The 13,860-nt window shown below is 38.7% G+C and overlaps 1 protein-coding gene across 4 annotated transcripts in view; it reads left to right on the top strand.

The window, feature by feature from the left end:
* Positions 1–13,860, top strand: part of WDFY3 (WD repeat and FYVE domain containing 3) — a 185,129-nt gene that overhangs the window by 146,127 nt on the left and 25,142 nt on the right. For 3 of the 4 annotated variants that reach the window (XM_040582561.1, XM_040582543.1, XM_040582534.1), the window contains 10 exons: positions 1,300–1,460; positions 2,069–2,298; positions 3,157–3,266; positions 4,136–4,318; positions 6,770–6,927; positions 8,309–8,386; positions 9,357–9,584; positions 10,449–10,502; positions 12,847–13,015; positions 13,225–13,388. In XM_040582561.1, coding sequence (XP_040438495.1) covers positions 1,300–1,460; positions 2,069–2,298; positions 3,157–3,266; positions 4,136–4,318; positions 6,770–6,927; positions 8,309–8,386; positions 9,357–9,584; positions 10,449–10,502; positions 12,847–13,015; positions 13,225–13,388 — 1,535 coding nt within the window. The remainder of the gene's footprint in view (positions 1–1,299; positions 1,461–2,068; positions 2,299–3,156; positions 3,267–4,135; positions 4,319–6,769; positions 6,928–8,308; positions 8,387–9,356; positions 9,585–10,448; positions 10,503–12,846; positions 13,016–13,224; positions 13,389–13,860) is intronic. The other variant, XM_040582552.1, reaches the window with a different exon arrangement.

Below are 13,860 nucleotides of genomic sequence, written 5' to 3'. Positions count from 1 at the left end.
GAATCTTGCATCATCTCTCTTGTCCTTCTTGTCTTAGTAGATGAACTGGAACTACAGTCCATTTATCACGGGTGGGACATCCATTTGTAAAAGTTTGCTTTGTTTCCATTTCCTTTTACTGTAATTTTATTATGAATGCAGCACCCCAGAAAAAGCCTCTGTGATTAGCACTCCATTGATCCAGTTAATAAATGGACAGGAAGAGAATTAGAAGCTTGTAACCTGGATGTCAGTAGGGTAGGCTGTCCCACCAGAGCATGGATTTAGATGATTGTGAAGGTGGCCTGTAGGAATATCACTGCTACAGTGCCCAATCTTATTTCATGGTGGCCTGCTGGACTTCCCAGGAGCTCTCAGTCTGCTCTGTCTCCATCCTAAATGTCATTGGATGGCATGCATTTCTGTTCAAAAGTGCTTGTAAGGCTCCCCCTTTCTTGCCACAGCAACAATTTGGTTTTCTGTGGGTGCAGTGCATTTATAAAATAAATCCAGAATCACGTTACATGAAGCTTTGGGTCAGGTTCTTCAAAGAGTCTCCTGCCCTTAGAAGTACATCTGTGCAGCTCAGGAGCAGGACTTTAGTTTCCCCAGTCATGTGTTCTTCGAGGTTTTGCCAGCTTCCTCCACATGTGATACCATCAGTTGGCTTACGTGCAGATGAGGCAACAAGTGAATAAGTGTAGGTGAACTTCCAACAAAATCAACACCACTGATCGTTTGAGGTTTTTGTTTGGTTGTTGTTTGGGGGTTTTGGGTGTTTTTATGGAAGCACTTGCACTTTTCAAGCTTCTCTTAATATAGCTGGACTGACATTTATGTATGTGCAGACATATGCAGCTGATGCCTATTGACTTAGTTTTATTGAGTGAGCACCATGAGGGAGAAGTGATGCCAGCTGATACCACTTGTCATCTCAAGGTGTTTTACAAGGTTCTTTTATTTTTGAAAGAGCAGAAGTATAATTTAAAAAAGCTACAGGTGGTTCTGCACACATGGAGCTCCAGTTGAAAAGGAGGACCAGAGATAAATATGATGCCTCAGGATCATAGGAGTACTGTTTCTTCTAGACTCTTCCTGCCCCAGCCCCCACTTTCTTAGTCTTTGTCACTGTTGATTTCAAATGTTTGCTTACCATCAAAGATCCTTGTAGGAAAGCTGTGAGTGAGGTTTTAGCTTTTTCTCTGACTGAGTCTTCTTCTGATTTACAGAATTCTAGAAAGCACAGACTAAGGTGAATGTATTTATGCAGATGTGGGGTTTTGATAAATGCAGAAAACTTTGGGTTTTTTCGTTACCTAGGTGAAGATGCATCTCTGCCTATAACGAGTGGAGGAAGCTACCAAGTGCTGGTGAACAATGTGTTTTATTTTACACAGCGTGTGGTAGATAAGCTTTGGCAGGGCATGTTCAACAAAGAATCCAAACTTCTTGTGGAATTCATAATCCAGCTCATTGCTCAGGTAACAGTGTTCTTCTATTAGCCTGCTTGCAGAAACATTTTTGCGGGTTACGTTAAAGCCCATCAAATGATGTCACTACGTAACCCATTAGTGACACAGGTCAGCACAGCAGCATGCTTTTGTTCCCCAGGTTTTCTCTCTCTTTACTGAGCTTTCCTAGCACATCTTGTCAGTGTGGAGTGCTTTAATATGGGGCAGTGGAGTAGAAACTGCTTTCACATGATACTATTTATTTTATTTTATTTTGTTATTTATTTTTTTTTTTTTAGAAATTCCCCCAGATAAACAACAAAATTTACCTCACATAAATTTTGGGAAGCTTCCTAGATTTACCTTGACATTTTTGGGAAGCTTCCTCGTGCACTTTTATTGGAGATTATTAGAAGACTCTTATTGTTAAAAATCAGCAGTATCTTTATAGATGTTAAAATTCTAAGTGTATCATCATTAATTAATGTCATTTTAGTCCTTGAAATTCATGGAATTGTTGACACTTTTAGTAAAATACGGATTTTGAAAAATGAGCATGGGTCAATTCAGGGGAAGATTGTGTGCCAGTAAATTGATTTTCTGCTACTGTCTGATCATGGTTTTTTACTTCACATCAGTCAAAAAGAAGATCTCAGGGACTATCACTGGATGCTATTTATCACTGCCTGAACAGGACCATCTTGTATCAGTTCTCAAGGGCACACAAAACTGTTCCTCAGCAAGTGGCTCTCCTTGATTCCCTAAGGGTCCTTACTGTGAACAGAAACTTAATTTTGGGACCTGGAAATCATGATCAAGAGTTCATCAGCTGCCTAGCTCACTGCTTGATTAATCTGCATGTGGGAAGGTAAGTATCTTAGACAGAAGGTCATTCCAGAACCAGGGCTGTGAAGTATTAAAATGACCTGTTCTCTCTAAGCAGTGACACTCACCTTGTAAGTCAGCAAATTCTGCATAACTGTTTATAATTTTCCAGCCAGTGAGATGCAAGCAAGCTTAAATGATTCATTTTGAAAAAGAATTATGTTTGAAGAGCCCAGGTATAGAGAACATTGTAACCTACTTTTACAGAGGTATTTTAAAATACTGTCACAAGTGCTTACCTAACCATTTTGTTGTTATGCTTTGATAATTTGAAGTGTTTTCAAGGTAGAAAGAAACACTCGTGCTAAGTAATTAATATTTGAAGGTACCTGTCACTAGATTTATTGTCTATTGAATCATTTCATACAAATTCCATATCTTAGTACTTGGCTATATAACACTGGAGTAAGTCCAGTCGGGCTTTAAATCAGATGCCCATGACAAATGCTGTAGGCACCCATTTTCCTGCATTGCTGCAAATGCCTGCCTGGCATTTCATTTTCTCTTTCCAAAAAGTTGTACAACTTGTGTTTCATCCAAAGACACTTGGGAAGCAGCAGCAGCAGAAACCCTAATGTTTTCCATTTGTGGCCTCATCTGTTTTGCATTTCTTCAAATATTGCTATATTCCTCTAGTGACGTCAGTGTCCATGGCATGTCATTTTTCATAAACCTTCAGTGCAGCTTGTGACTGCAGATGATCAGAACCTAAGTGGACAGAAATGAAGATACGTTGCTGTAGTAGCACATATTAATCTTTGTGATACTGTCACAGGGAACCAAATGCTTTAGCTTGTTGGTTGTTTTTTTTTCTAGTCGTTAATTCATTGTGTATTTGTAGCAACGTCGATGGGTTTGGATTGGAAGCAGAAGCCAGGATGACAACTTGGCACATTATGATTCCCTCTGATATAGAACCAGATGGAGTCTACAATCAAGATGTCAGCGAAGGTAATCAGAGAGTGGCAAAGCCACAGATGTCTCCTAATGCCACTTCTGTATTGTCATCACTAATCTTCTACCCCAGTTACTATTAGGGCTCTGTGTGTGTGTGTGTGTATAAAAATACCTAAAAAATAGATGGAAAAAACACTTAGAAATGCCAAGACAGACATATCCAGGGTAAGTTACTGTTTTGTTAAAATAGCAAGAGCTCTTCATTGTATTCTGAACACATACTAGAATTATAAATACTGCTTTATATGCACTGAGTTAAATGCAGTAGGAATGGTTCATTTTAAGTGTGCACCATAGTTTTGTATCAGCTGGATCTTACATGAGCATAGGTAAGAACTCATTGGTATAGGCTCTAAAATTATTATTTAGTGACAACCTCAGGATCTCTCACTCAAAGGAAATTTATGAACTAGCTGTGGAATAAAGGATTCAGTGATGATTTTTTTTTTTCTTACAATATATGCAATACTTATTCCAGTTGTGTACTTTATGCACACAATCATATGTAAAAATATTAAAGCATAATGTATATGTAGAATTATGTATGTGTTTATAGCCATACTTCTGTAAGATTTTTTGAATCTTACATCATTAATAAATGGATGCGGAAGAAGAATCACAACTAATCAGAGGTGGTGTTTCAGATTCACAGAGGAAAAAATAGCCAAAATTAACTATTAGATACTTTCTGATAGGATATAAATGGCAAAAAAAGACAGTCTGGCCAGAGGCATTTCACAAGTTGTGCAGGAGTGGAAGATCCTGGAGTGTAACTGCAGAAGTTATTTAGTTCACTACTGTAAAAATACCAATTCTGTAAGCACTGTAGAGAGCTTGCTGTTTGTGATCTTGTACCTATACAGGTCGCCAGCTTCTTTTAAAAGCCATAAACAGAGTGTGGACAGAGCTGATCCATAGTAAAAAACAGGTTTTAGAGGAAGTTTTCAAAGTGACGCTACCTGTCAACGATCGTGGCCAAGTGGATATAACTGTTGCAAGACCTTTCATTGAGGAAGCAAGTTTAAAGTGTTGGCAAAATCATTTGGGTGAGTGTAACTGAGGATTTATCTGTCCTGAATGATAGATTTCCCTGAAGTGAACCGTATGCACTGGACATTTTAATATAGGCTTAGCTTTTGGGCAGCAGTAAGTACTTCAAACTGTCACTGTTTAACATGTCTCATTTAGAAACTGTACCATCTATAGGATATACTTACACTCCACTGCACACAGGGCCTTTATCCTGCTTTTCTAAGTCGGACACACGATGCTCCAAAGACCTTATGGGTAAGATTGCTCAGCTTTGGCTGCTCAGTAGCTTTCGTATGTGGATTACTGTTCCCTTTTGGATATCCTCCGTCATCTGCAGACAAGTAAAATGACTCTTCCCATAGACTAGGCTATGGTGGACCTGCTTGAAAATCTGCAGCTAGGCTTGTGTTTCACTGAATCCTTCCAGCCATTGAGCAAATAGATGTATCGGGTTTTCTGGGCAATTCTTCTGGCATTGTGCTCCCTTATCTCTTTGGCTCTGTAACTAACCTGACGCTTCAGTAGTTTAGAGGGGAGGTAAAAAAGCAAACAAAACCAGAGACCTGAAAGGCCAGATCTTGCTGGTTTAAAAACCAAAACAAACTTGAAACACTCTCTAACTGGACTGGCAACTGTTGGACTACTTTGGCCTGCTGTAATTTCCATCTGAATATCTGAATTCGGCATTTCTGGGCTTGTAGTACCTTGTCCCTGTAGTCTAGAGAGAATTAAGTGTCTCTGGCTGAAGTTACACCACATCTAGGGTCTGCTGTGGTATGTTCCAGGTTCCTACTCCAAAGCTGTAGTTACAGCTAAGCAGTGACTGTCCTCACTTCAGGTTTTGGCTTCCACAGAAGCTGCAGTTCTGTGCTAAAGATGCTAAATAGCATATTGTAGATTACAGTGATGGGGTCATTTAGCTCCTTCCCATGACCACTTGGATTGGGGTGACCTGTGTTGCCATTCTCAGGAGTGGATGTGCCAGGCAGGGAGGGGGACCCCTCGTGATCAGGTCTGGGTGCAGCCTGCAAACTCTCAGTCTGGTGATACAATTGGAAATGTGTGATTGAGCAGTCTTTCTCCAGCAGCAGTGATACTGTGACTTCTTGGCTGGGAAGTCTCTTCAGCATAGGAAGCAGCTTTGCAGGAAAAGGACCTGGGAATCCAGGTGGACAACAAGTTAAGCGCAAGTTAGCTCTGTGCAAAGAAGGCCAGCTATTGCTGGACTAAATTAGCGAGAGTTTAGACAGCAGGTAATAAAATTCCATAGATGTGATTCCTTTGATTACACAGCTCTAAAGTAATTGAGCTTAACCTGGATGTACAGAAAGCATTTTTCAAAGCTTGGAATACTTGTTTTTGTGGTCTCTGTATTTCTGGATATGTAGATGTGTTATCCCTGGCTGATACTTGCTCATGTTTCCAGTATCTCCCTTACAGTCAGTATATATGCAGAAATGTTTTGAATAGAGTGAAAGATCTTAGGAGAAATTATTGCTATAAGAAAGTAGTGGTGGTTTTAAAAGAAGAAGAAAGCTGAGAGGTGGAGGTAATTAAAGAAACAGTGAGAAATGTGAGCATGTACTTTCTAAATCAAAGGTAACTGACATACAGGGCAGTCCATTAGCTGAATATCGGGAGAACGTTAAACTCTTAAGAGAGTTGGACTAAGCTGTGATTTTTTTATTTATTTTTAACCTTCCATTTTAGAGTAAGCATACCAGTCTTGTTGGACTGGACTATCAACTGGGATGGCTGTACGTGCACAAAAAGGTGCGGTAGCCTCTCTGTTCAACATGGCATATTTTGCTTCCAGATTGGTTAGTGGGGTCGTGTTGTAGCTCCTTTTTGGGTAGAGGTATGGGCTCAGCTGCATTTTTTTCGCTCGTGTCTACTGTTTATGACATAAATTATATAAATTTTGTTATCTTTGTAACTGTTTTGAGAAAAAAATATTTCTCCAGACGCTGTCTCCCTTCTTTGGAACGCCCATTTGTTCTTTAAGTGATGTAAATCAACAAAAATGAAGTTTGCAGGGGTAGAGGGGAGGCTAGGTGATGGTTTTGTTATACATAGCTGTTTTCATCTCTTCAAACAAGGACAGAATTTATAGCTCATGGACCCTCATCTTGATAATCCATCAAAGGAGTAATGAATCTGTTGTGCTTCATTTCAAAATGCAAGCAATTCCCAGATTTCACCTGCAGATCTTTCCTCATACAAGTCGTGAATGTTTGACATGAATGTGAGGGCTGCTGGGCACTCTAAAAACAAATAAATAACTACACAAAACCCCCAAACAACCACCCCACCCACGCAATTCCTCTAATTCTCCAAACATCTACCTTTTTAAAGCGGCAGAAAAGGTTATTCTATTAAAAGTATATATGTGTATATAATGGAGGGAGTTAAAAAAAAAAACAAACCCTAAAAAATGCTCCCAACACTTTCTCTTTGTTTTTCAGCTCATGAGAAGAAATGCATCAGTAGAGGAGAGGCTTTGGTTCCAACCACACAGTCCAAACTTTCACGAGTTAGCAGTGGGTTTGGTCTCTCTAAATTAACTGGTTCGAGGAGAAACCGCAAGGAGAGCGGGCTCCATAAACACAACCTCTCTACACAGGTAATTTCTGTCGATTAATAACACGCAGGCTAAAATCCAGCAAGGTATGTTCAGGGTTTATGGTAAATATCCCAGTGTAAGGAATCCTGTGGAGTGCTTGGTTTTCTTTCCCCTTTTGGAATAGCCAGGCTGGGCATCTTGCTTGTGTGAGTCCTAATCTAGTAGATGCAGCTGCGTATTTGTAACATTAAGCATTAAACTCTTCAATGGTGGTGAGAGGGCTCAGTTGCTTTATTGCTTTGCTAGTCTGGGTCTTAAATTCCGTTTGCAATACTGCTCTGAAATGGAAGCTGTGAGATAGATGCTTGTCTTTTTTCTATTCTGCCCCCAAGTTTATGTGGTTTAGGAAGATCCCTATATAAGCACGTATGTATCATAACTAAACAAATGCTGCTTTGCACTGTTTTTATTGTACTACAGAGAAGAATTCAGCAAAACCATCTGTGATAGTAGAACTGGACGCGCACTTTACAAACCTGCTTGCTTAATTAAAAAAAAGGTTAGACCAGAATAGCACTGCAATGATGCTCTCAGTAGGACAGTACCTGGTGGGTCATTGCAGGGAGTCAGTATCAAGTATTTGAGGCACTGAAAACAAAGGAAAGAGAGGAGTCTGAAAGTTTTGGAGGATTAATTTCTTACTACTGTATTTAGCACTTGAAACACTGGGGACATGTTGTGTCAAGGAGGGCAGGTGTATTCCTGCTACAAGGAAATGTGTAGCTCCTGTTGATTTAATCAGGAGTTTGTCCCCTGTGAAAAAAAAATAATAATGTTGCCAGTTCTCTTTCTGATCTGAAAACTAATTTGGTATCTTTGATAAAATAAAGAATTCTCATTGCTCTCAGTCCTTTTCCTGGTGAGCAGGCATACACACTAAAACAAACAGTAAGAAACTCACAAACTGAGCTGACAGGAGCGGTTGCTGGCTGTATCAGTAGAGGGGGCAATAACTAAAAACAGAGATACTGTAGCACAGAGTTGAGGATTTCCGACAAACTAGGCAGCATCCATAAAATATTGCTTAAAAGGAAATAGGCAAAAGTAGTAATATTTGTCAGTGCCAATCTTTGGCGGTTTGGGAATGTTCTGAATGTTAGTTAAAATATTTTTCAAATGATTGCCAGTTTCTTTTAAAGGATATTTCTATATATGCATTTACTGCCTTTAAAAATAAAACAAGAAGAAAATAGCAAAAAACCCCAAAACCTTAAATACCATTGCATGCAGTAGTTTGAAATTCATCATCTAAGTAATTGATTTCTTAGAAAAAAATATCCATTGTGAGCACAGTTAGCAAGGTGATGTATTCATAGGCTTTTCATTCAAACAAAATCTTTTATAAAGTGTCATTCTGTCTGTCCTCTTACCTTTGTATTAGGAGATTTCCCAGTGGATGTTTACTCACATTGCAGTGGTTCGGGACCTGGTTGATATGCAGTATAAGGAATACCAGGAGGTATGGTTCAATGATTTAATTACACGACACTGATATTTTGACCTGTTAGGTATACCAGTCCCGTTTCTCAATATGGGGCTTGTAAAATATTAGATTGTCATTGGTGAAATGCTTGAATGTGTAGATACATTTTGGTTGTGGATATGAAAACTCTTCTAGCAATATTACATGTTAAATCTTAATTTTTTTCCAAGAAGCTTAGGTAGTCTTTCCTTAGAAGTGTGTTTTTTTAAAAAAAAGAGATTTGAAATATGCTAAAATATGCTGTCTTTCTAAAACATCATACAAAAACCTAAGAGAAGATGTGGAGAAGCATTGTGTACAAACTCTACTTCTATAGTAACACAAAGAAAATTTTATGATACCTTTCCCAAATCATGCAGAAATAAAAAGTGGCTGATCTGTGCCTTCCAGAATGAAATCATTGCACCCTGCGGTTTCTTCCAAACATTCCCAAAGACCTTTGGTTCAAACTAGTTGCTGAGCTACATGCTATAAATCTTGAGAAATCAGCTTCCAAGAGATGCAGATCATTGAAAGTGATTAGTTAAAAAAAAACACCCGCCAAACTTTACTTCGTTTAATTTCTCTCTCCAGTGTAAATACAGCCAGGGAAAGCCCCCAACAGAATTTTTGTTTTCATTCTTAAAATCCTTTTTCAAAATCAGTGGATTAGTGTTAAATTTCTTTCATATTTTCCATTTAGAAATATGTTTAATTAATGATACAAATCAAAAGCAAAACTTTCACCTTTTTTTTACTCCCCATTTTTTGTTGAGAAGATTACAATATGAAGCCTGCTTTCACGGTAACCAACACTGGAAATCTTATTAAGGTGTACTAGAAAATGCTACTAGAATTATGAATTATCTCACTTCTTTCTGTACTGTAGTAAAAATGTCTCTGTTCATATCAGAGACAGGTTTAAAAGCATCACTCCTGATGCATATACAAATGTCTTTGTATTCAGCGTCAGCAGAATGCGTTAAAATACGTGACAGAAGAGTGGTCTCAAATTGAATATGAGTTACTCCGAGAGAGAGGTTTGTGGGGTCCCCCCATTGGCTCCCATCTTGACAAGTGGATGTTGGAGATGACTGAGGGTCCCTGCAGAATGAGGAAAAAGATGGTGCGAAATGACATGTTTTATATTCAATATCCCTACATGCCTGAAGCCGAGCAAGAAACAAACTTGCTGGTAAGTAGTCAAGATTTTGGGATGAGTAATTTTATGCCCTGTTGTAAAATCCATATTTTTTTAATAAGTTTTTCTTAAGAAACTTACCTTACTCTGTTGGTATTACCTGGTATTTTGTCTGTATGTCCTGAATTGTTGATAAGGTCCAGTTGTTCCTCATAGTATATTTAGGGAAGGGACGGCATCTCTCAGCTGAAAACTAAGTGAACCAGAAGACTAACAATTGCAGCATCAGATGAGGTGTGGTTGCATCAGCTAAGTGATCATGCCACTGAACAGCAGAGGCATCTTCACAAGCCCCTGGAGGCTGACAAGTACCATAACTGTGGGAGGTTTCAGCCTGAGTTCTTGGCCTTATGCTAGATAACATGGTAAAAGTGATCTAAAAAAAAAAAAAAAAAAAAAAAAAAGAAAAGAAAGAAGAAACCAGACAGGCTATGGGCCTTGGTTTGGGTGCATTTCTGAAATTAAATGTGCTTTCACAGCCCATGAATGTGAACGTGGGCTGTGTAGCCATTGCTACAAAGCAGTGGCCTTTGGAAGCTTGGCAGTTAGTTCCTGTTAGTTTTGGAACACCATTTTTATGATATGGAGCAGTCTTTATTGTGTCCCTTTAGGCATGCATATATGCATGCAGAGTTTTTTTCCTTGAATTAAGCTTAAGTGTCAAAGTACTTAAAGCAAGCAAACAAAAATTAGCATTCAACCATTTTTAAACCATTAGGTGTATTTGTCTGCTTGCAGTCTGACACACACTAGCTGTAGTGACAGTCTAATTCACCCAGAGTGGAGAACATGCCATCATACGTTCTTCTCAAAAGTGTTCTTTTTCTGATGCTTATATAATTGATGCCCTGTTTTCAGTCTGACTTCTCAAGCAGACTTCCTGAGACATCTGATGATACCATTCCTCAAAAGGTAAAGAAACAAGTACACTGACTGAAAGAATGTAAAATAAATACAACTTTTTTTCCTCCTGCATGTTAGGCAACCTTAACAAGGCTTCTACGTTTGGCTTTCGACTTGCTCTTTCAGTAAATATTTCCAGGCCTAAAGGTTTTTTCAAGTAATCACATTAAAAGATGTTACTGTGCTATCCTCAACCTTCACTTAATAAAACTTTCTGTAGATCTTGCCTTCTTTGCTGCACACTAACAGGCTGTGTTGGGCTGTGCTATCACTGTTCTCACTGTGTGAAGTGTTGTGGCTTTGGGATTTCAACTAATGGTCAGTGGAACATGTTTAGTAATGGGCAGCACGATGACTGGGAAGCACTTACTGGGAAAATAAGTGTTTCTTTCTAAGAGAGGATCTGGTAAGCAGTTCTCCCTTTTAGCCGTAATGGGCTGTAACAGGCCTACTACTTAGAGCCCAGGTTAATTTTGTCTTAGCTGACTCTTCTCCTCCTTTTTACTATTAATAAAATACACACATTTGTTTAAAAAAGATGAATCCTGCCTTGAAAACAACAGACTCGTTTGGAAGTGGCTGCTGTGCAAGCATTTCAGTATTGTGCTGCTTCTGCTAATTACATTCACAGTCTTGCCCATCACTAAGTACAATGTGTAATGTGCGTGCACTCATTTTGAGTTACATTCAACAGACTAACAGATATATATGAAAGTAATCCTATTATACAGAGTATCTAATAGAAATTGTTACTGTTTTCCTTTCTTCATGCTAGCAGTGCTAGTTAGGATTTCTCTTTGTAGGTTATTTGTAAGTTTTTTCCACAGAGGTTTTAAGCATCATCTGGGTGGCATTTTTGTGGTGATGAGTGAAGACTTAATTGAACATAAGTAAACAAATTAGATCAGTACCTTAAATTTCTGGGGGCAGCCAATTTGACCTGAAACAATAAATCTCTGTGTTGCTGATCTTAATCTCTTTATCATCCCAAGCATCCACTTGTAAGAAAACTAAGCTTGATTTTTTTGGGGGTCATTTACTTTCCCACTATACTATCATACAGATGAACGCCAAAAAAAGGTAAAAAAATCACATTTTATATATTTCCAGTTATTACTGCAAAAGTGGACAAGGAAAAATCTTGACGGAAATAGCAATGATATTCTGCAATTTACATAATGTAAAGCATTTAACTGGATTAATAATAATAATAATTTGTAATTATCCCAATCTAATTTTGAAATTCATGGGAAATAATGCTACAAAACACACAAAAAACCACTATTTGTGGTGGAGAACTGAACACATTGACAAAGCTTTCTAAAGTTTGAGTGTGATGTTAAATAGTAGTCAGAGAGGAAAGTTTTCAGCTGTAGTATAAAATCCATGGGGTTTTCATCCATCCATACACATCAGTGTGTTTTAATTTTGGAAAGGGTCTTTAATACCTCTTTGATTTTCACCTGTATCTCCTGTGATCATTCAGATATATTTATTGTCCTCATTTAGTTTTCTATTTTGAATGTTATCTCCATAATCAAGGGAGGAACGTAAGAATTAGCTTATGGTAAGGGATGGAATGGACAAAGGAGAGAAAAAAACCACCAACCAACTACCAAAGAACTCACAAAAACCCCTCAACAAAACCAACCCCAAAAAAACCAAAATACACAAACCCCCCAAACTAAAAAACCGCCACACCACCAGGGTATCATAATCCATTCTCACCCAAAGGTACAAATGGTGCTCAAGGAATTACTTTGTTTAAATGGATACTTCTGTGCTGGTCTCCTGCCCACAAACTGTCAGAATCTTTACTAAAAAAAGAAGTGACTGAATTAGTGAAGACTTTCTGAACCTTGAAGCTGGTCCCTGGCTGCTTTTAGTTCATACCAACTTCCACACATCTGTATCATTCCCTGAAGCGATTTTTTTTTTCAAACTGTTGCCCAGCAAAGAAATCAGCTGGCTAATGAATAAGCTATGTGTGTTGTAGGGAGTTATGAAAGTTGATAAAATGGCCATCTGATCTATCAATCTTAAGCACAAGTATCCTGGCCTTTTGTGACAGTTCATAACATACTGGCCACGCTTCTGATTTTCCAGGTTTAGGTTTGTCTGCAGGCTTTTCTGCAAACCCCTTATTACTTGAGTGGGTGAATAGCTCCCTTGCAAATAGCTGACGGATTAGATCTGCTGATGAGTGTCTGTTTCTGTATGTGTTGGTGTGTGACTGAGCACGCATAAAACACTTGATGGGCATGCACTGTGCTGCACACAGTATTCCTGAAACACGTTCACTGAAGTGACTGAGGAGCTGACTGACCAAGCATTTTCTTCAATTATTTCTAAGAAACCTGCTCGTTACCGAAGAGCTGTAAGTTATGACAGTAAGGAGTACTATATGCGCCTGGCTTCTGGAAACCCTGCAGTATTTCAGGATGCTATAGAAGAGAATACAGTGGGTGAAACCACTCAGCAGGAGCCAGAACATGGGGAGGACACTATTGCAAGAGTCAAAGGTTAGATTGTTTTGTTCAGAACTGTTTTCTTTAAATTTATCTGCATTTATATCTTTTCATTCATTTGCATTAAGATAAGCATAAGGGTCCTGTAGGACTTTTGTTTTTCTGTCTTAGCATTGGATCAGTAATTTCAAAGTTAAGTAGGTTTTTGCGAAGTGAATTTTTTTGTGTCAGGTTTTTATTTATCTATCTCTGTTATTCCCCAGGCCTGGTAAAACCCCCCCTGAAACGGTCTCGCTCTGCTCCTGATGGAGGAGATGATGAGAACCAGGACCAATCACAGGATCAAATTGTTGAGGGGAGTTCAATTGATGAAGAGGAGAAGACTGACAATACAACTTTGCTTCGACTTCTCGAAGAAGGAGAGAAGGTACCGTGTACTTTTGAACACACCAAGCACTTACTGTATTGAAATTCCTGCATTACATACTGCAAGCATTAATAAATGTCCTAAATACCTTCCCTGATCTACAGCTGAATTTGTTTAGTATTTCGTCAGCTTCTTCCTTGAAATCAGGTGTGTGCTCTGGTTCAAAGAGATCCTGGGCCAAAACTCCTGTACTGGAAACATTCTTTTTCTTTCCTTCAGCCTGCTAGGGAAAAAAGAACCTGTCCTGAAATGAAAGCTACATGCTACATGCTTGGATTATTACCCTGTTGGCTTAATGAGTCCAGACAGAAAACATATGTTGCAAATATAAATGTTGAACTTGGCAGACTGTCTGTAATTAATTGTTCCCTTCACTGGAATGAAGAACCTTGATAAGTAGTAGTTTATTCCCAAGAAGAGTGTTGAATGACCGTGCTGTGTATTTGGTATTTCAGACTTTGTCTGTCTGAAG

Source organism: Falco naumanni, chromosome 1 (assembly GCF_017639655.2).
Source record: "Falco naumanni isolate bFalNau1 chromosome 1, bFalNau1.pat, whole genome shotgun sequence".
In the NCBI taxonomy this organism is placed as follows: domain Eukaryota; kingdom Metazoa; phylum Chordata; class Aves; order Falconiformes; family Falconidae; genus Falco; species Falco naumanni.
This window is presented reverse-complemented; position numbering and strand designations above follow the sequence as displayed.